This window comes from Colletotrichum lupini, chromosome 7, assembly GCF_023278565.1.
Source record: "Colletotrichum lupini chromosome 7, complete sequence".
Lineage (NCBI taxonomy): Eukaryota > Fungi > Ascomycota > Sordariomycetes > Glomerellales > Glomerellaceae > Colletotrichum > Colletotrichum lupini.
In genome coordinates, this window is record NC_064680.1 from 4078490 (window position 1) to 4099546 (window position 21057).

At 40.0% G+C, this 21057-nt stretch overlaps 8 protein-coding genes across 8 annotated transcripts; 5 read left to right on the plus strand and 3 right to left on the minus strand.

Annotated features, from left to right (window-relative positions):
• Window positions 1–2240: 2240 nt before the first annotated feature.
• CLUP02_14236 (uncharacterized protein) lies at window positions 2241–2471 on the plus strand (the record flags this gene model as incomplete). Its single annotated transcript, XM_049293167.1, has 1 exon — window positions 2241–2471. A coding segment is annotated over one exon (231 nt), but the record flags the coding sequence as incomplete, so codon positions are not given.
• A 9058-nt stretch (window positions 2472–11529) lies between these two features.
• CLUP02_14237 (uncharacterized protein) lies at window positions 11530–12154 on the plus strand (the record flags this gene model as incomplete). The annotated part of the gene is made up of 2 exons (XM_049293168.1): window positions 11530–11801; window positions 11860–12154. Coding segments are annotated over 2 exons (567 nt in total), but the record flags the coding sequence as incomplete, so codon positions are not given.
• An 852-nt stretch (window positions 12155–13006) lies between these two features.
• CLUP02_14238 (uncharacterized protein) lies at window positions 13007–14411 on the plus strand (the record flags this gene model as incomplete). The annotated part of the gene is made up of 3 exons (XM_049293169.1): window positions 13007–13654; window positions 13721–13924; window positions 13995–14411. 3 exons carry the CDS (start codon window positions 13007–13009, stop codon window positions 14409–14411), a joined length of 1269 nt encoding a protein of 422 aa, XP_049150315.1.
• A 418-nt stretch (window positions 14412–14829) lies between these two features.
• CLUP02_14239 (uncharacterized protein) lies at window positions 14830–15423 on the plus strand (the record flags this gene model as incomplete). Its single annotated transcript, XM_049293170.1, has 1 exon — window positions 14830–15423. One exon carries the CDS (start codon window positions 14830–14832, stop codon window positions 15421–15423), a length of 594 nt encoding a protein of 197 aa, XP_049150316.1.
• A 203-nt stretch (window positions 15424–15626) lies between these two features.
• On the minus strand, window positions 15627–16736 carry CLUP02_14240 (NADH:flavin oxidoreductase/NADH oxidase; the record flags this gene model as incomplete). The annotated part of the gene is made up of 1 exon (XM_049293171.1): window positions 15627–16736. One exon carries the CDS (start codon window positions 16734–16736, stop codon window positions 15627–15629), a length of 1110 nt encoding a protein of 369 aa, XP_049150317.1.
• Window positions 16737–16766: 30 nt separating this feature from the next.
• On the minus strand, window positions 16767–18213 carry CLUP02_14241 (arylesterase; the record flags this gene model as incomplete). Its single annotated transcript, XM_049293172.1, has 3 exons — window positions 16767–17193; window positions 17291–17439; window positions 17500–18213. 3 exons carry the CDS (start codon window positions 18211–18213, stop codon window positions 16767–16769), a joined length of 1290 nt encoding a protein of 429 aa, XP_049150318.1.
• A 212-nt stretch (window positions 18214–18425) lies between these two features.
• CLUP02_14242 (uncharacterized protein) lies at window positions 18426–19594 on the plus strand (the record flags this gene model as incomplete). The annotated part of the gene is made up of 8 exons (XM_049293173.1): window positions 18426–18524; window positions 18669–18775; window positions 18862–18937; window positions 18991–19066; window positions 19192–19240; window positions 19341–19352; window positions 19419–19520; window positions 19579–19594. The coding sequence occupies 8 exons, from the start codon at window positions 18426–18428 to the stop codon at window positions 19592–19594; spliced, it is 537 nt and encodes a 178-aa protein (XP_049150319.1).
• Window positions 19595–19628: 34 nt separating this feature from the next.
• CLUP02_14243 (uncharacterized protein) lies at window positions 19629–20981 on the minus strand (the record flags this gene model as incomplete). Its single annotated transcript, XM_049293174.1, has 3 exons — window positions 19629–20617; window positions 20685–20818; window positions 20878–20981. The coding sequence occupies 3 exons, from the start codon at window positions 20979–20981 to the stop codon at window positions 19629–19631; spliced, it is 1227 nt and encodes a 408-aa protein (XP_049150320.1).
• Window positions 20982–21057: the final 76 nt, after the last annotated feature.

The window sequence follows — 21057 nt, forward strand, 5'->3', positions numbered from 1 at the left end:
ATTTGTTAAGTAATAAAAGCACGGGTTTATTATAACTAACGCGCGGATTAGATATATTTTTATTAAAATTAAATACGTTAGTAACTGCTAATACGGGTATAAGCTAGAGTACGACCCCTAGCGAGTTAGGGTAAGGAAGAAGAGGAAGAAACCCGATCTTAGATAGAATCCTAATCCCTTATAAATAAGTAAATATTAACCCGGACTATTAGGGAACGTAGATATATAGAATCGCAAATTAGCCTAACGGTAAGTAAATTAACATAGTATTAATCTATTTAACTAAGGTTTACGAAAAAAAGGGGCTATAGGGGCAACCCCTATTTTATAAAATCGTAAACGACCTTAGCTATTAGCTAAACGAATAGTTTATAAGCGCAAGCCTAGGAATTATAAAAGCGGTTAATAAATTCCTCTATAGGCGAGGGGTACTACTAGCGTAATTATAATCGCAAGAACCTCACGAAATCTTAGTAGCGACGATTATAGAGGAGGAATTCGTAATATAGACCTAAGTATAAGTCGATAGGGCGTATAATTGCTTTAACGAATTTAGAGAAAGGGTAAACGACCTAGATTTCCTTCCTATAATTATTAATAACAATCTATCGTTATAAAAGGATATATAGAGGTAAAATATAATACTAGAAGTACGATAATTAATAATTCTATCTATTTCGATCTATAGCTCGTTACTACTACTAATACGAAATTCGGTACTAATTAGCTAGTAAGAAAAGAGGTAGACTACTCGAAGTTATTAATAATACGTAGCGACGTAAGGATTATATATAAATACTAAAAATATAGTAATAAATACGAGGTAATTTATAGATCTTAAAAAGATCTTCCCAAAAGAGAAATTATATTCTAAGGGGAAGTACGAGGTCTTATAAAAGACCCTAACGATGTTTTATAACTATTATAAAAAAGTCGGGATTAGAGAATACTAGTACTATTTAGTAATTAATATCATACTCGTAAGCAAGGCCTCTAATTATTATTATAAAGTAGTACGTAATCTCGATTAGAACGACTTTCTTAGTATTATTAACACAATCCGAAGCCGCTTCGAGACCTACGATAGGAATCTAGAGCTCCTATCTAAGCTACGAGCGATTTTTTATATATCTATAACTAGAATAATAGAGGGTAAATCGTAAGTAGAAATCCTTAAAAAGCTTATTAATTAAATTAATAAGCTAATAAAAACCTAGCTAAATAAGGGGACTAACGAGCGAAAAGTTAGATATCTTTATACCGTAATCTAGCGCGTTCTAGAGGCAAAAATAACTCTATACTAAGCACCCGAAGACTACGAGACGCTCTACTTAAAACTAAGATCTAGCTTTAATATTAAAGTAAAAATACCGCGCTAAACCTACCTCTAAGCATACGACGGCCCTTATTAATAGCATTAGGTCGACTAAACGTATAATAAAAAAAGAAAAGAAGCTAGGTATAATAATTACTAATAAGGAATCCTAAATTCGTTAAATAAGTAAAAATTTAACTCGCGAGCAGGGTAATAAAAAAAGTAATATTTTATTTATAAAAAAGATAGATATTAATTAAGTAACTACTCTAAAGAAGAGCGTACTAAATCGTACGAATAATATAAAAAATCGAGGGTAATAAATAATAAAACTAGCCCTTATCGATTTAACTAATTCCTCGTTATATATAAGGGCAGATCTAGGGGCACGGAACCTAGCGAAAGTAGCTAATTTAGCGGCCTAAAGCACCCGCACCCTATAAGAGATTCGGAAAATAAGGAAAATCTCACCCCCTATACTAATAAATTAGATTATAATAAAGTCGATAATATTAACTACTCTTTCTTCGCCCCGTTAGCTTTAAAAAGATATACGAGGCTAAATAAATAAAAAGTAATAGAAGCCCTTAATAAATAGGCTTTTATTTACGGATAATAAGGGAAGGTCCCTTAAATAACGGATACGGAGGTAGGCGAAAGGATAAATTTAATAGTGCAGAATTCTACTCTCTTAATATTTAAAAAAAAGAGATATAGTACTAAGTAATTCTAGGGGTAGCTAAAGGGGCCCTTTTTATACTACCTAGATCACTCGAATACTAAGCTTATATAAGCATTCTACGCGAGCGAAAAGTACGGCCTAGATAATTTCTATAGAATTATCCTAGATACTAGGGTATTATAATAGTTAATAAGAGGAAAAGGGCAATTCTAAGCACTATAAAAAATTACGTTAGTAACGCTTAATACGTTAATAGCGGGTATTACGAAGATTAGCTTCGGCCTAAATAAGAAAATCGTTACCCTAAGTATAATAAAAGTAGAGACGTACTTCGGAACGATAACTTTCTATATCCTACCCGTTAATACCCTATTTCTCTTATATCTAAAAGATATAGATCGACTAGGTATTATATTTAATAATATAAGAAATAGAATTTCTAGCTATAAGTACTCCGAAATAGTCGAACGATAATAGGGGCACGTGTTTATAAGGCTTATTAATAATACGAAGTCGATTAATTACTTAACGGAAAGTAAGCTTAGACGACTATACTAGAGATTTAACTACCCGTCGGTCGCGAGACTATATAACCTCTTAAAGTATTTAGGTAATAATAATATCGAAATAGGGGCGCTAGAGTAGTTAACGAAAGTATGCTACTAATACTAAATAAATACGCAGAGCCCACGCAGATTTAAATTTAAATTATATAATAAGCTTAACTTTAATTAGGAAATCGTCGTTAATATTTTCTATTTAAATAGTCGACCGGTTTTATATATAATCGACGAGGCTATATTATTCTAAGTAGGGTAATTCCTACGGGATTTATAAGTAAAAATAGTATAGGTAGCTCTATAAAAAAGCTAAATTAATATATACTAAGGACCGCTAGATAGTATTAGAACCGACGCTAATACTAGTTTTAAGTTAGTAAAATTTAAAAAAAATATAACGGCCTACGGTATATAGTTAAAAGTCGTGCCCGTCGAAGCGTATTATAGTATTAAAAAGGTAAAAAGGGCGTATTAGTAATTAAAAAGAGCGTTTAAAATTATTAAAGAGGAAAATCCCGATTCTAACGACGACGAATACCTCTAGATAGTACTTAAATATTATAACGATACTATAGGGCCTAACGGGCTTATACTAACGCTTTTAGTATTTAGAGCATATTTAAGAACGACCTTAGCCTCGCTACTGTTACTAAATATAAGCTAGCGAGCTTAAGTAATTAAAAAAGTGTTACGAAGGTAACTTTGTTTACCTTATTATTCGCCTTATTATCAATATTACGTAAGCAAACTATATACCATATTAATCTACGATTTCTGTAGATTATTATAGGTATTGATTATGTAAGCAATACTGCTTATATAAGCTTACGTGAGCAGTGGAAAGTACTGGAAGATAACTGAATAATCTGGAATTTACTCGAGGCGGAATTACGTACTACGATTACGCATTCACTTACGTATATGCTTATTAATTATATCATAATTAATAAGCAATGGAATATTCTAGTAGGAGGTTTTTATGCCTATATGTAGGCGTGTATTTGCCTACCTAGACCTTTCGTTAAGCAAGCAACTTCTCATATAGTAATTCAACTATATTACTCTCTTTATTACAAAAACCTCTTTTATATACGCTTATTTCCCCTATATTCATATATTCTTGCTTCTATATGAATATTCACTTTTCATATTCTATATAAGAATATCCCGCATTACCTCGTTAAAGCTATACGTGCTAGAGGTTATGAGCCCAGTTATTATATAACTGAGGTTTTATTTACTTAAGTGAATATTATTCACTTATCCGAGCTCTTCTATTTTTATTTACCTATATCATACCTATTATCATTTAGGTATATGCCTTTATCCGGTATATGCATATTCATATATTGAGATATCTTACTCCGCCCAAAATCACTTTTTCGAATTCGAAAATTCGAAATCGACCTTTATATTTAATAAAGGATTTATATATATAAAAAGGCAGACGAAGTGTAAGTCCTTTTTATACTATATACTTACTTTTATTAAATATCTATTTATAAGAAAAAGAAGTCAAAATAGACTTTTTCTTATATATATTTTTAGACTTAAAATAAGTCTATTTTCAAGCTTAAAAACAAGCTTGAATTCTAAGCTTAAAGTAAGCTTATTTATACTAGGAACAATACTAGTATATATTTATATTATATATATTCTAAAATATATATAATGGCGGATATTATCAAGGCAATTACAGGCTGCCTTATGCCTGAAAATCAACGCCTAAAAGGTAGTCAAAATTGGACTACTTGGCTTTCTACTCTTCATATTTATCTTCGACTTTTGAAATTAAATACCTATTTCGAAGTTGAAAACGAATATGAAAATATTACTGAAGAGCAAAAAACCCAATCCTTATTATTAATAAGGCAAAATATTCAACCTGAGCCTCTTTCACTTATTTTTGATCAAATTGATCCAAAAGAGGCTCTTAATACCCTTAAAGCATCCTATGAGGGTACAGGACCAGTTCTACGTCAACAATTATACCTCGAATTCCACGCTATTAGATTGGAGCATTTTAATAGCTTAAATGAGTTTATTAGCTCATTTAAAAGCTATATTTCCAAATTAAAAAGCGTAGGAGCTATTATTGAGGATATAGACCAAAAAACGGTCTTTATATCAGCCCTAACTAATATCTTTCCGATTTGGGCTGATCGTCAAAGGTCTAATTTAAGACTTAAAGAGCCCCCTACTTTAGAGGCTCTTATTACGGATATATTAGACGAAAATAGGAGAGAAATCGATACTCCTATGTCTAGTAATACTATTAAGAGTAATAAATACTCTCGAAATAAGTATAATAAGTCTAAGACTTATTATAAGCAAAATACCAACCCAAATACCAACCCAAATAAGCCCTCAAATTACCCAAATAAGCCCTCAAATAAGCCCTCATATCAACCCAAACCAAACCAACCCCGAAACCAGCCCCGAAACCAACCAAACCAGCCCAATCTTTTTACGAAAAACCAACGCCCACATGGAGATTTGAACCCTCAGCCCTTACAATCAAGGAATTATATGGTTAGTGGTTCCGACCACTATACCATAGACCCACTTGATGAAAATTATCAACCTTTTCTCCCTCATATATTACCCAACTCGACTCCAAATGATAATTTGGGCCTTTCGGGAGAAAATACCAATAATTCGGCTAATATGGGCACAAATACAACTGAAAGGTGGTTGTATGATACGGGTTCAACAGTCCATATTACTAATAGTATGGATTTATTCGAAAATTTCGATAATAGGGACAATTTACCCCCTATTCGAACCGGAGCTGGCCCAGTTTACCCACAGGGTATTGGGGACTTAATTTTACCTATCTATTTACGGGGTAAAATTATACCTATAAGGTTAAAAAATACCTTATATATTCCAGAATTCCCACTTAATATCTTTTCAGGTATATTACACTACAAAAATGGTGGATATATTGAAAAGAATTATTTAGTGGATTCTGAGGGCAATGTATTTGCTTATTTGGATTTCAAAAGGCATGGATTTTTCCTTAATATTGCTTGGAAAAATCGAAGGCCTACTACAGGGTACCAACAAAACGATTTGGACCCTAAAAATCAGTATTTGGATCTAAAAAATATTTTAGAATCCATTCAAAATTCTCTTCATAATATTACTATTAATAATAGTAATATAGAGAAAAATACTGATTATTTATCTGAAAATTCAGATAATCAGGCCTATTCAATCACCCAGGAATGGCACGAAAAATTAGGTCATCCTTCTTACCCTTATTTATTAAAAACTGCGAAAATAACTAAGGGAATTCCTTTAGACAAATTAAAGGAAAAAGACCTAAATTGCCCGAGCTGTACTACAGCTAAGTTAACTAGGCAACAGCCTAAAATTAACTATAATCGGGCATTATTTCCACTAGAAAGGGTCTGTATTGATACAGTTAAAATTACCCCTACTACTATTAGTGGAAATAATTACGCTATTCCGTTTACGGATGATTTTACTGGTTTTCGAGATGTTGAATTCTCAAAAACCAAAGAGAATATAATTAATATTCTCAAAAACAAACTGGAATTTTATTTTAACCAGTTTAATTCCTACCCTAAGTATATACGCTTAGATAATGGTACGGAATTCAATATAGGGGAATTATTACCCTATATTAACGAAAAAGGCATTATTTTAGAGCCTTCCACGCCCTATACGCCCGAGCAAAATGGTATAGCCGAAAGGACTAATAGGGCCCTTATCGAAAAGGCTAGAACTATTTTATTAGCAGAGAAATTACCCCTATATTTATGGGACGTAATTTTGAAAGAATTAACTAAATTAGTTAATTTTACCGCTAATATACGCCTTGAAAAGACCCCTATGGAGGCTTTTCTCGATTATTTCTTCCCAAAAAGAAATAATAAGCCGGATTTATCTAATCTAAGAAAAATCGGCTCTAGGGTACTTATTTATTACCCTACTCAAAAGCGAGTCACTTCGAATAAAATGTATACCTATACTCAAAATGGTATATATTTAGGAAAAGAAGGTAATAATATATATGTTATATATTGCCCTTCTAATCCTTTTCGATCTCGATTATTACGGACTTCGCATATTCGATTTATTCAAAATAATAGAATAGAGGGGGTAGAAAGCGTAAATCCTCCTTTATATTCTAAAATTTTTGATAAAATCGAAGATATTCAGGAAATACCTTCTAAAATAGAGGTATTAATTCCCAAATTATCTGAGGAAGAAAAATCTAAATATAAAGATTTTACTCAGAGTATTACCCTACCTCCAGAGCCTAATACACTAAAACAGGCTCTAAATAGCTCAGAAAAATCAGAATGGTTAAAAGCTATATATTCTGAGCTAGAGGTTATTATTAAAAAGGGTACTTTATTAGCTATAGACCCAAATAAGGTCTATAAAGCTAATAAAAATCCACTATCTACTAGATGGGTCTTTAAACGAAAAATCAATATTAATACTGGTAATATTGATAAATATAAGGCCCGATTAGTAGTTAGAGGCTTCGAACAACAGTATGGAGTCGATTATTTCCAAACTTTTGCTTCTGGAAGTAATCCTACTACCTATAGGGTACTTATAGCCCTATCTGCCCCTTTAAACTGGCATATACACCAAATTGACGTTATTGGTGCCTTTTTAAATGGGGATTTATTAGAAGAGGTATATATAGACCCTTCTAATATACCTTTAACTGAATTTTTTGAAAAATACCCTAATTTAAATACTATAAATTGGGATAAATCAAAAAATCAGTTATTACAGCTTTTAAAAGCCTTATATGGGCTCAAACAAAGCCCTAGACAATGGCAACTAAAGCTGAAGTCTATTTTTAATAAAATAGGCTTTTTACCTCTAAAATCCGATGAGGCTACCTATTTCAACCAGGATTTCAAAAATCCTGCTTTTATTGTTACCCACGTCGATGATTTCCTTATATTTAATAAAAATATTAAATATATAGAGGAAATTAAGGGTAAAATATCGAAATATATCGATATTAAAGACCTAGGCGAAGCCTCGAATTTCCTAGGCGTCAAAATTACTAGAAATCGGTCTAATAAGACTATTTCTCTCTCTCAAAGTCATTATATTAAGGAAATTCTTAATAATAATGATTTTTCCAAAGCTAAAATCACTAATATACCTATAAATCCGGGTATATTAAATAGTGATTTAGGGAACGAAAAAGATGACTATTTACCTTCAAAAGAGCTATTAAAGACCTACCAGCACCTAGTAGGATCTTTAATGTACGCTATGGTTGTGACTAGGGCTGATTTAGCTTTTTCAGTCTCTTTCGTCTCCCAATACCTCCATAAGCCCACTATTTACCTACTTAAGGTAGTAAAAGGTATTTATAGATACCTTAGTGGCACTATTCACTATAATATTACCTATAATGGTAATATTGGGCCTGTAGAATTAGTAGGCTATACTGATTCTAACTGGGCCGGGTGTAAAAGTACTAGAAAATCAACTTCTGGGTACTTATTTACACTAAATGGAGGTCCGATTAGCTGGAAGTCTAAAAAACAGTCTACTATAGCACTTTCTACTACAGAGGCTGAATTTAATGGACTTCAGGAAGCTATTCGGGAAGCTATTTGGCTTCAGAATTTATTATCGGAAATAGGTTATCAAGTTAAACCTATTACTATTAAAACCGATAATAATGGGGCATTATCTCTTGCTTATAATCCTGAATATCACCAAAGGACTAAGCATACTGCCCTATATTATTATTATACTCGACAGGAAGTAGAAAAAGGGAATATTAAAGTAGAATATCTCCCTTCTACTATAATGCCTGCCGATGGGTTAACAAAACCCTTACCTCGGGTTAAACATAAGGAATTCGTTAAGCTAATAGGCTTAAACGATCCTAATAACCCTATTTAACCTATATTATACCCCTAATATAGGTATTTATTTTCCTTATATTTTTATGAATACTTTAAGGAAAATACTCTAGGGTACCAAAAGATTGTTCTAGGGTACCAAAAAACTATTCTAGGGTACTAGAAATCTACTCTAGGGTACTTGGTTAGCTATTTCAACATAGCTAATAAGGCAAAAGAGGGAGTGTTACGAAGGTAACTTTGTTTACCTTATTATTCGCCTTATTATCAATATTACGTAAGCAAACTATATACCATATTAATCTACGATTTCTGTAGATTATTATAGGTATTGATTATGTAAGCAATACTGCTTATATAAGCTTACGTGAGCAGTGGAAAGTACTGGAAGATAACTGAATAATCTGGAATTTACTCGAGGCGGAATTACGTACTACGATTACGCATTCACTTACGTATATGCTTATTAATTATATCATAATTAATAAGCAATGGAATATTCTAGTAGGAGGTTTTTATGCCTATATGTAGGCGTGTATTTGCCTACCTAGACCTTTCGTTAAGCAAGCAACTTCTCATATAGTAATTCAACTATATTACTCTCTTTATTACAAAAACCTCTTTTATATACGCTTATTTCCCCTATATTCATATATTCTTGCTTCTATATGAATATTCACTTTTCATATTCTATATAAGAATATCCCGCATTACCTCGTTAAAGCTATACGTGCTAGAAAAAGTAATACGGGCACTACGCGAGGTAAGCGTAAAAAAGTAAGTTAATAAGGTAATTACTACGCACAATAGGCCCGACATAGGGATTAATTTAAATATGCCCCTAAATTCGGATATATAAGTATAATATAAAATTACTTAATAATAGGCTAGGCTATATAAATTAATTTCCGTTAACGAGCGTTTTTACGTAGTCGCAAGAGATCGTAACTAGCTACTCGAAGTATTAATTACGGTAATTAGACTATATTATATAGATCCTATCAAAGTAATTTCTAACTTATAAAAAAAAGAAGAGCCAGGGGAAGCTATATAGCCCGCGGTAGAGGTATAAAAAATCATCCTTAATAAAATCGTTATAGTAGTACTAATAAATAACGAAGAAGAGGAAATTGCTAAAAGGGTACTAATACTACTAGCGAGACGTCGCGGGAGACCACGACGGTAAGTACTAACGTAGCAATTTATCACTAGTAACGAGGTAATTAACACCTTTTATATAGTAAAAGAAAAAGCCGATTTCGAGTTAGTAATTAAACTACGTAAAGAAGGCGTAATTATAACTACTAAAAAGCCGTATAAGGGATTAGATCTTATTAAAATAAACACTTTGCGCAATCGAGGGGTCTATTAATTTATCCTCTACGATCTAGAAAAGTATATAAACCTCTATATATTTAAATTATAAATAGTTTATAAAATTAAAAGAAAAGGAATACCCTAACTATACGAGAAGTCTAAATACGTAATTCAGGGGTACGGTAACGTTAAAAAAGCGACGCTACTTATATAATTACCTACTATATAGCACTATAGCTAACGATTAATAATAGTACTAATAGCATCGCTACGGAAAAAGGGATACGAGATTTAGAGCTATAATATTACCTAAGTATATACCCAATCGGCCACAGGGCTTATAAGGAAAATCCTAGCCTATTTACTAAAGGAAATAGCTAGTAAGTACTTAGAAAGCACGATTATTAAAGTACTTAAGCTACTATATAGGCTCGCAAAATCGGGTACCTATTAGTAGGCCACTTACTACGATTTTTATATTAATTAACTATTAATAGTTACCTCTACGTACGACCCGTGCTTACTAGTCGCGGAGTACGAAAGTAACTAATTTAGGATCGTTAGAATATAAACCGACGATATATTAGGCCTATTTAATATTAACTTTATAAAGAAAGAGGATAAGGAGCTCTAGAAAGCGGGCTTCGTAGCAAAGCTAAAAGAGGTCCTTATAATAAATACCCCCCTAGTATTTAATAGCGGGATTCTTATAATTAAAGGGGAAACCGTCGTCTTTTAGTAAAAGGGGTAGGGCGAGAAGATTAACCTCGTTAACCTAAACGTAACTAATATTAAAAAGCGGTATAAGGCTAAGCTTATACGAGGGGTATATATTATAAGTATTTATTAGCCTAAGGTAACTTTTAACTACGCTAAGGTAGCGTAGGCTATAGATCTAACTGAATAAAACGTTAAAGTACTTAATAAGTAGCTTAAGTAGTAGTAAACGAATCTCGATCGAGGTCTTATCTATTACCTAATTAACCTTACGATTAGTAAGCTTTACGTCTTTATTAATAAGTTATTTACGAATAATAACGACCTTACTTCGTAATTAGGGTATATTATTATCCTAGCTAATAAGAGTATGGGCGAGAGCGAATTTACTATATACGGTAATATAATTTACTACTCGTTAACTAAAAGTAAGCGGGTAACGAGGAGTATACTAGCGTCGGAGGTCTATAGTATAGTTAACGGCGTTAACCTCTCTTATATAATTTTAACGACGCTAAGGAAGATTACTAATCGAATTAGCCTTTTACTTATTTTAATAGTTATCTATACTAATTCTTACTCGCTATATAAATGCCTCGTTAAATTAAGAACGACGAAAGAAAAGAGGTTTATAATCGATATTATAGCCCTTAGGTAATCGTACGAAAGGCGCGAGATACTTAAGATCCGTTAGATTAATAATAAAAATAACCTCGTAGACGCTTTTATAAAAGTAGTACTAAATAAGGGATTAAAGTAATTCATAAGTAGCGAAAAAGTTATTATACGAATAGAGGGATAGGTTATATAAAAAAAATAAAGAAAAGGGGGAAAAGGAGACGACTTAATAAACGGGCCCGAGGTCGAATTATACCTCTAACCGTAGCGGTTAGATTAATAAAAAAAAGAGAAAGTTAGTATTAAATTAGAAGTCTAATTCGACCGTAATATATAGCCGACTATATAGGGGCTAATTAGGGGCCCTATTTACGATTATCGTAGCTAGCCTAACCTACGGTTAGAACCTCCTTTTTATACCTACGTAGATATTTATATAGTTCAATTAATCTCTTCGTTAAATACGGTTCGAACCAACTACCCTGTAATAGGGATACCAACAGTAGCAACACCTTGACCCTCATTCTAACGGCCCCGCCGTACCTTCTTGCCACTGCCGTCGCATTCATGACTGCCTGGTCTTCCGATCGACGTAAAGAGCGCGGCTTCCACATCTCCGTGCCACAGGGCGTTGCATGCGTTGGGTTCATCATTTCGGTCTCCACGGTCAACATAGTCGCTCGTTATTTTGCTGCATTCCTTTACATCTGCGGGTGAGTTGAGCATATCCGGTGGTCAAGGAAGTAAACTTTAGCTGATACAATGATCCAGATGCTTTTCTTCTAATGCCATGGTCTTCTCGTGGGCTAGCTCCACACTGAACCAAACTACAGAGAAGAGGGCGTGTGCAACAGCCATCATCAACCTGCTCAGCCAATTAGGCAATATCTGGAGCCCCTACTTCTTTCCATCGAATGATGGGCCTCGATATGTTATGGCCAACTTGCTCATGATGGCATCGTCGGCTTTGAGTATTGTCACATGCGTGATCATGAAAATTATGCTTACCAGGGCCAACAAAAGCCTCAAGAGAGAAGGTAGAGACACAACACTGTATACATTGTAATTGATGATGGCACTTGGCAATGATTCCGGTGAAATCCTGGAAACCGGATGAGAAAAATGGGAAAGACGAAAGATTCGCACCATTACTTTAACCTTCAAAGCAGCGCGGTAATGATGAAGTTGATGTTGAAATTTAGCATTAGTATATGGTCATAATTTTCATTTGCCATCAAAGAAATGCAGCATAACCAGTGCTCATCCAACTAACTCATCGATGGAGTGGTCATCGAAAGTCCAACTCGGTAAGTTTCAGCAAAGTTCTAATGAGAGCACGATCCCACGCTACCAACAGGGGGTAGGGAACCTTAAGGAGAGGTGAAGAACTTTAGCTCTGCACTGCCACAGATGTCGTGACTGCATCAGCAATGCCGAAAGAGGATGACCCGGTCTGCTATTTGATGGGATATAAGTAGAAACGCAAGTAAGAAATGTCAAAATTTTTATGTCCAAGCACTGATTGTCGTGATCTTGACGGTTATTGCCTTATCATAGGTTGAGAGACCATCTTACTATTCAAGCTACGTTTGAAGCACGATACCTCCAGCTCTGCATGACTGTATGGGTATGTCTCCCTTGAAACAATTCGACTAAAGAATACGCACCTTATACTCCTCACAGCCAAAGACGATGATCTATGATAAAACTGAGGAGTGAGATATAACCGAGTTGGCGAAGTTAGGGCCGACGGATGCGTGATTTACCTCGGGGACATTTTACTCGAAGTCCGTGTGACATCCGTTTGAACCTTAATAATGCTTCAACCACTCATGTAGATTCATGTCAAATTGACTCATCTCCTCTTTTCGATCCCAGTTCGTAGTCTCCCATATTCCTTCCAAAAAATCACATCATCATGGGAGGAGAAAAGAAACCATTCGAAATCGCCATCATTGGGGGAGGCATAGCTGGAATAATCCTCGCCATTTCGCTCGCTAAACGCAACGTACCCTGCATCATCTACGAGAAGGCCCATGCCTATACCGAGCTTGGAGTCGGCTTGGGAGTTTCGCCAAATGCTCTAAGGGCAATGATAACTTGTGATCCGGTGATTCTCGAGGCCCTCGAAAGCGTGGCCGAGCCTCCTTTCCGTTGGGAGGTGTTTGACGGTACGGATGAAGCAAACGAGGACACTGTTCTTTTCACACTTGGAAATTCTACTACAGGACTTAGGGGTTGTCACCGAGGCCAGTTCTTAACACACTTGCTCAAACATGTTCCCGATGACACGATACATTACAGTAAGGAACTGGAAAGCATTGAAGGGCCAGAAGAAACGGGCAAACGACTTCGAATGATCTTCCGAGACGGATCAACCGCTGAGGCTGATGGAATAATCGGATGCGATGGGATCAAATCGCACACAAGAGGCATCGTCATAGGTCACGATCACGCGGCTACGAAGTGCACCTATACCCATAAGTACACCTACCGCGGTTTGATACCGATGAGTCAAGCCGTACAGATCTTGGGCCCAGACAGAGCAAGAACCTCCGGGCTGTGGGTAAGTTTCATTCTTGATCACTCTCAAGACAGTCTATCGAGGAGATGTTACCTAACAATGGATTAGGTCTGCAACGATGCACACATAGTCACCTACCCGGTGGCTCATGGAAAAATGCTAAACTTGGTCGCTCACACCTCGACCACCGAGGAGTGGCCGAGCGAGACCCAATTCACACTTCCTGCTACAGTAGATGACTGCATCAAAGATCTCAAAGCTTTCAGTCCGCGAATGCAGAAGGCGATACAGCTTTTGAAAGTTCTGGATAGGGTATGTCTGCGATGAACTCGCGCCCAGTCCTAATTTGTACCTTCAGATCTCGAGTTAACGACCTATTTAGTGGGCTCTATTCGATCTAGGTGATGGCTCGGTCCCTACATTTGCGAAGGGCCGTATATGCCTTCTTGGAGACGCAGCACACGCATCCACCCCGCATCAAGGTGCTGGAGCGGGAATTTGCGTTGAGGACGCAGCAGTCATGGCATCGCTGTTGGCAGACCAAAAGGTTCGAGATAGTACAGCGATTGAGGCTGCTTTTGCTGCATTCGATGCCAGCCGTCGGAAAAGAGGTCAATGGCTTATTCGGGAGAGTCGAAGGGCTGGCGAACTGTACGATCTCCGGACGGAGCATGGGAAAGACTTCGATAAGCTACGCGAGGAAATCTTGTCGCAGGCAGAGGAGTTGTGGAATTTCGACCTCGACAGAAACATCAGAGATGCGTTGGAGGACATGAGAAGTCGTCTAGCTGCAGAATAGTGATGGTATTGATCTTATCGCATCGCCTCTATTGAGGTCGTTTTGTGTCTATTCACGGGTGCTTAAGAACTGGAAGCCTTTTGACAGTGAACTAGGGGTTTAAAACTGGCAGTGACAAGGGCAAATGAACAATTTAATTGAAGGAGTTATCAACAAACAACATTACTCAGGCTCCGCGCACTGTTCAAGCAGCGGAACCACTTGGTGTTGTGTTCCAATAAAATGATGTCAGATGGGGCTTCCAGTGTTACGTAAATGTGGGCATTTAAAATTCTTTGCCCAGATCTGGTGATAAGGGTAAATACACTGCAGCACTCTGATGGTTATTTGTGAACAACGTCAACTTTTCGGGACTGCAGTGTCACCTACAAATCGACCCCCGGCTTTTAACGAGATTCTACCTTCCAAAAGAGAAATCATGCCCGCAGATTTCGACAAACAAAGTTACTGGGGCGAGCGCTTCGCATCCGAGACCAATTTTGAGTGGTTAACCTCGTCTGCGACCTTCATGTCGATCGTGGACCCATGTCTCACCAATCTGGACGACTCGGCTCGCATCTTGCAGCTAGGTTTCGGAACGAGCGACCTGCAGAACCATATCCGGGCAAGAGATTTTCAAAACATTACCAACGTCGACTTCGAGCCTCGAGCCATTGATCGCGGCCGTATGCTAGAAAAGCAAGTATTTGGTGACGTGAGAATGCGCTACCTCGTTGCAGATGCCACGCAGCTCCAGCTCGGAGAGACGTACGATCTGATCATCGACAAAAGCACTGTGGACGCAATTTCCTGTGGAGGCGAAGAACCGGTATTAAGAATGGCAAAAGGAGTGAGACGACACTTGACCGACGGGGGCTTCTGGGTCTCGTTGAGTTATTCCTCCGGCCGCTTCGACGTTGAAAACCTACCTTTCGATGTTGAGGTTTTTGCGAAGATCCCTACGCCTAAGCTAAAGTCTACCGACCCCGATATTTACCATTGGTGTTATTTGTTAACGCCAAAGGCTTTGTAATGAGGGTCAGTCATATCCGTACGTTCCGTCGCAATTGAGGAGCATCGGAGACAGGGTCTATCACTTCTCAGCAACCATTAGATACCCAAACAAAGTTATGGTGAAGGCTCAGGAAAGGGAGTTAAGAAGAACGGAGTGTTTCAATGTCTATGTTTAATCATCTACTTCTATCATGAATCGTCATGTCTCCATACCACTGCGCTCTATGCTAATGGCATGCCCGGCTTGAAAGCAGGGTGGAACGGGTAGTCTATGTAACCTTGCGGGATAGATGGCGTGTAGAAAGTGTCGCGGTCGTATTTGTTCAGTGGAAGGCTGTGCTTGATGCGGAATGGCAGGTCCGGGTTTGCTAAGAAATGACGGCCGAATACAACAGCGACATCCCACTTGGCATACTCCTCATCGACGGCCTTCTGAGCCAGCTCGGGTGAGAATCCGCCTGCGACAAGAACGGGCGAAACGTTATCCCAAATCTCTAAGAGGTACTCGATACCCTCGATCTTCTCGACATCTTCCCAGTTGTTGACTCGAGACTCGATGATGTGCAGATAGGCAAGCTTGAGCTCCTTCAACTTCTGCGCGAGGTAAGAGAATTGAGGCACGGGATCCTGCATCCTCATCGCCTGAAACGTGCTGTACGGGCTGATACGGAATCCAACTTTATCGCTGCCAATCGCGTCGGCCAGCGCGGCTGCGACATCAACGGGAAATTTAGCCCGATTCTCGACGCTGCCACCCCACTGATCGGTGCGCTGATTGCAGGTATCTTGTAGAAATTGGTCAACGAGGTAGCCATTCGCGCCGTGGATCTCGACGCCGTCGAAACCAGCTGCGATCGCGTTCTTGCCAGCCTGCGCAAAGTCCTTGACAGCGGAAGCAATTTCTTCGGCTGTCATCTCGCGGGGCACCGGAGACTCAGGGCTAATGGGGATAGCGCTGGAGCTGAGCAGCGGATGGCCGCCCTCTTTCTCTAGAACAGGGACGACGGCGGCCCGGCCCGGTGCGATAAGTTGGGCGTAAATGATGCTACCTTTCTCGTGTACAGCATCTGTGACCTTTTTCCAACCGGCGATCTGGCGCTCGTTCCAGATGCCCGGGGCGTTGGGGAAGCCACCATGCTCCGGGGAGATGAGCACGGCCTCGGCGATAATGAGTGTACCGGGAACGGCGGCGCGCTGGGTGTAGTACTCGAGGGCGATGTCGAGCGGGATGTGGTCTGCATCAAAGCGGAAACGGGTGAGGGGCGCCATCACCACACGGTGAGACAACTGGACCTGGCCGACCTTCAGCGGCTGGAAGAGCTTGGACGACATGATGTAGGCTGAGGGTTTATCTCAGGTAGTCTAGGGAGAGAGTTTGGTAGTATCAGATGAGACAATAGAGTTGAGCGTGACAAAGATGGCCACCAAGTTAATCTTATCCAGATGCCGCACTGCAGAGGGCGGTCTGCCCCTCATAAGCAAGCCCCTCCATTCCATTCTCACTGTTACTGTGGGTTCATAAAGATGGAGGTGAGCACCTGTTTGGTAGGTCGCAATGTTCTGCCCCTTGGCGTAAAGACCCAGGACCAGGGGTTTGGGATGGAAGCTATCGGAGCATTTGCAAAAAGCGGATGGTGTTGGAGACTTTGGAAAGAGAGGAGCCAATAGCATGTCACGGTCGCTCGAAGATACTCCAAGACCTGTTGGGGTCAAAGTAGGGCCTGCCACGGGTACAAAGACCGAGAATTTGCTTAGAAATGCCCAGCAGTGAAACGTGCAGTCAACTCCACTTGGGCCGTGTCGCAAAGCTAGAGCAGCCGTGTTTTTCCGTTGGCTTAAGATTTCATAGCCCAAGAGTACCAAGACCAAACCTTTGTGTTACTTACATCACGATTGTCATCTCCCAATGTGCCACCCCAACTTCACAACTCAGCAGTACGACTCCACCGAACAATCTTCGTGATTCGCTTGCAATGATTCTAGGCTGATCTATGAATGTTCTATTATGCTGCTTGTCTACCTGAGCCTTGAGCCCCTGACGCCGATGCTATCAATGGATATGCTTGTTGATATACTCCAACACATAATTCGCAACCGTTTCCCATCCTTCTTGGAAGATAAGACCATGGCTCATGCCTCCGAACTCCTTGTATTTCACTGGCGCACGTCCCTTATATGCCTTGAACTCCTTCCTAACGGTTCTTGCTGTCACAATATGATCTTTCGAGGCTCCTATGAGTAATAAAGGTGCTCTATCCGGTTTGTCAAACTGGACGTAGTGAGGCGCCGCTTCTCCAGCTGTCACATTGGTTGCTAGTTGCCATAAGACCCGGGAATCTGCAGGTATGCAATACCGCTCCCATAATTTCTTGCTCTCCTCAGCGGCAACGAGGTTGCCGAAGCAGTAGTGGAAGTGACTCTCGGAAATCGGTACTGTCGCATCCGAATGCAGTGGGTGAGTGAAGATGGGCATCGCCGTTCTTATTGTGCTTGGCGAAATGTAAATGATCCCCGCTGGTTGCGCAGGGCACACAGCGATTCCAAGTGCGCCAAGTCCTCGCGATAATAGTATTTGGGCGAACAGGCCGCCGAAAGAATGGCCAATGATGATGGGGGGTTCTGCAAGCTTCCTGATGTATGTCTCGTAATGGTCTACAATGTCTTCGATTCGATGAAGTGATATCGGCTTCGGGTCCGCACGGATCTCTTCGTGCGTTCGGCCGTCCACCCCCGGCCAACCCGGGGCGTGGACCTCGAATCCTTCTTTCTGGAAATATGGTATCCAATACTCCCATGAAAGAGGTGTCATCCACAAGCCGTGGATGAGCACGATGGGAGGCTTAAAAAAATCCATAAAAGTTTGGCTGAATTGCCAAGAAGCGTGTCTTTGAGATTAACATTGGCCCCATTCAGGGAGGTTGCTGGGAGTTTTATTGGTGATGCGCTTTGTGGCTGGCGTTGGTACATGACGTCAAGACTGTTGCGCAACGCGTCGTTGACAAAAGCCACGCTTTTGACGGCATGCCAAGCGCCCGCCCGTTATCCGAGGGTTCGGCGCAAACGGCTGCCTTCAAAATTCCCTTAGTCGAAGTTTCCCGATCATCCAAACTATCTCGATCTGTTGGTTGTGTCTCTGATGTATTTCACGCTGAGCTGACGGGGCCGGAGCATTTGCAATCGAGGATTCGCTGACCCAGCCCAATCTACTCTTCAGCCACCAAACCGAACTTCGAATTCTTCCATTAACTGTGACTCTGTGGGAAGTTGTACGCATCCAAAGTGCAGATCTTGCGATCGGGCACCAAGAAATATTCTAAACACAGCGACCGGCAATTTCCTCGTCAGCACTTTTACTCGTTACTGCACCGAAAGTGTGGCTTAGCCCTTGAGTTTCCTGTCATGCCGTCCGAACTAGTGCTGCCACATGAATTTGGGCACTAACACCAACGCTGGGCAGTGGCTCGTATCGGGAGGTTTCCAACTTTATCGCTTTCCTCCGAAATAACACACGCTCCGACGACCCTTCGCAGCCAGTAACTCACATCACACAGTGACTATTGTAGCTCCGGCTGATAGTAGAATCAAGGCGAATGCTGTCCTGGAGGATTCTCAATCATTTAGCCCAGGGTCTCGTCATGCAAATAAGTGGGTGTATGGCAGCGGTGAGCACGAGAGTTAATAATATGTTGATTTCAAATCAAACTCGTGGAGTAAAAACTCCAATTCGGATTAATTGTTGTTGGAGTCAAAATAGTATGTGCCTGATGTTGAAGTATGTGCCTTATAGATGTATCAGCCTGGCTGTGGAAGTATGAGACTGAATTGAAGTTTACGATGTTTGGCCCCACATGCATTTCCGGGCCACAGACTGTTGTTCCTCTACCCGTGGTCAATCGCATTTCTTTTAGAGCGATCTTGACTGGTGTGACCTCTTAGGACCGATGAAAAGTGATCATAGAAGATTGGTCTATGAGCCACTACGAATGAATGGAATTGACGGCGACGAGGACACAGAGGCTTTCGTGCAATATTGCTTGCTATTCCTTTTTCACATTTTCTTACCGTTACCATCCAAAGACCGGTCATCCCAGTGCGTTCCGGTTCGAGCATCAATGGGTCATCAAAAAGTAATCACAGAATCTCTTAGACTTTTAGATACTTTGATCGCACGAAGTGCTAAATTCTGTTAATGCCATGTCTTTGGTTCGAAGACACCATGATCATTCAACGGAAAGTGCTTGTCGGTCGTAATCCCAACCCACTCTTTTCATATGCCATATCAATCATCTTCATCTGCTTGATCGAGTCTTCCTCAGTGATCCAGTAATGTGTCTCGCGCCCCTTGACCCGGTTGACAAACGCCTCGAGCTGATACCGGAATGACGACCACCAGTACTCGCCTAGACCCGGAAGCCCGTCCTCGGCATCTTGAAACGTGTACGCTGTGTGCGAACTCGATTCTACCCACTTCTTGACTGTTTGACCGTTGACAACGTTGCGAATCTCATACGAGTCTTCAACATCAATCCGATGCCAGGCGACCGCGTGCATGAACCCATGGAGAGTGACCAACCGCGTGCGCGTCATCTCCTGAGTGTCCGGCAAGTTCTTGTCGGGAACCACAACCTTCCTATGTGTAACTCTGGCTTCAGAAGGCTTCCAGAGAGCAGGACCCTTCACAGTGGTGGCGGCATAGCCAGTCCCGTTGGGAAATTGAAATCTGGCCTTGAAAGTGTAGTCGCACTGCTTGCAGTCGCCATCGTCAAAGACTGTAGTATCGCATTCGAGACACTCTTCAGGCTCTTGGCCAAAGATCATGCGCATGACTCCAAAGTTGTACGTTCCGAGTGCCATGATACTGCCGCCTCCAAGATGGTATTTGTGGTTTAGGTTATCCCCCGCAGTGAACCAGGCGGGTGCCATGCTGTCTGTGTGAACGTGAATGACGTCGGCAGGAGTAACAAAAGTCATGAATTTGTGCAGTGCGGGATGAAATTTGTTGTGCATAGCTTCCAGCAAGACCCTCGGGCTTGGGTGTGCTGACGACAGTTCTGGCATATTGAAAAGGATATCGGCCTCAATCGCGTTATCAACCGATGGCTTTTCGACCAAAACATGTTTTCCAGCTCGTATTGCTCGTGTAGACCACTCATAATGCAAGGCGTTTGGCAAGGGAACAAAAATGGCGTCGATATTTGGGTCATCGAGGATTTCTTCAAGAGTGGTTAGAGTCACTTGGCTCATAGAATATCGACATCGAGTGTCTGGAACTCGATATACCTTGATAAGTGTCCCTGACCTCGGGGATACCGTGCTTCTTAGCAAATTCCTCGGCGCGAGAACGATCTCTGGCAGCAATGGCCTGGACGATGACTTCTGGGTGTGACAAAGCCGGTGTAATCAATGCCATAGACCTTGTAAATTTCAGATTATTACGAAATGTTTCTGACATCGGGCTACCGTTTATACTCACACGATTTTGGCAGCACCCAGAACTCCAACTTTCAGGGCACCGTCTGTCTTCTTTACTACAGGCGGGTTGAATGCCTTGTAAACACGGGTTGGAAGTAGTGCCATCTCAGCGACTCCGATGATAGTTTCCAGTCATGAGCCCGAAGGATGATGAACGTACGAATGGTTGAGAACATGTAGG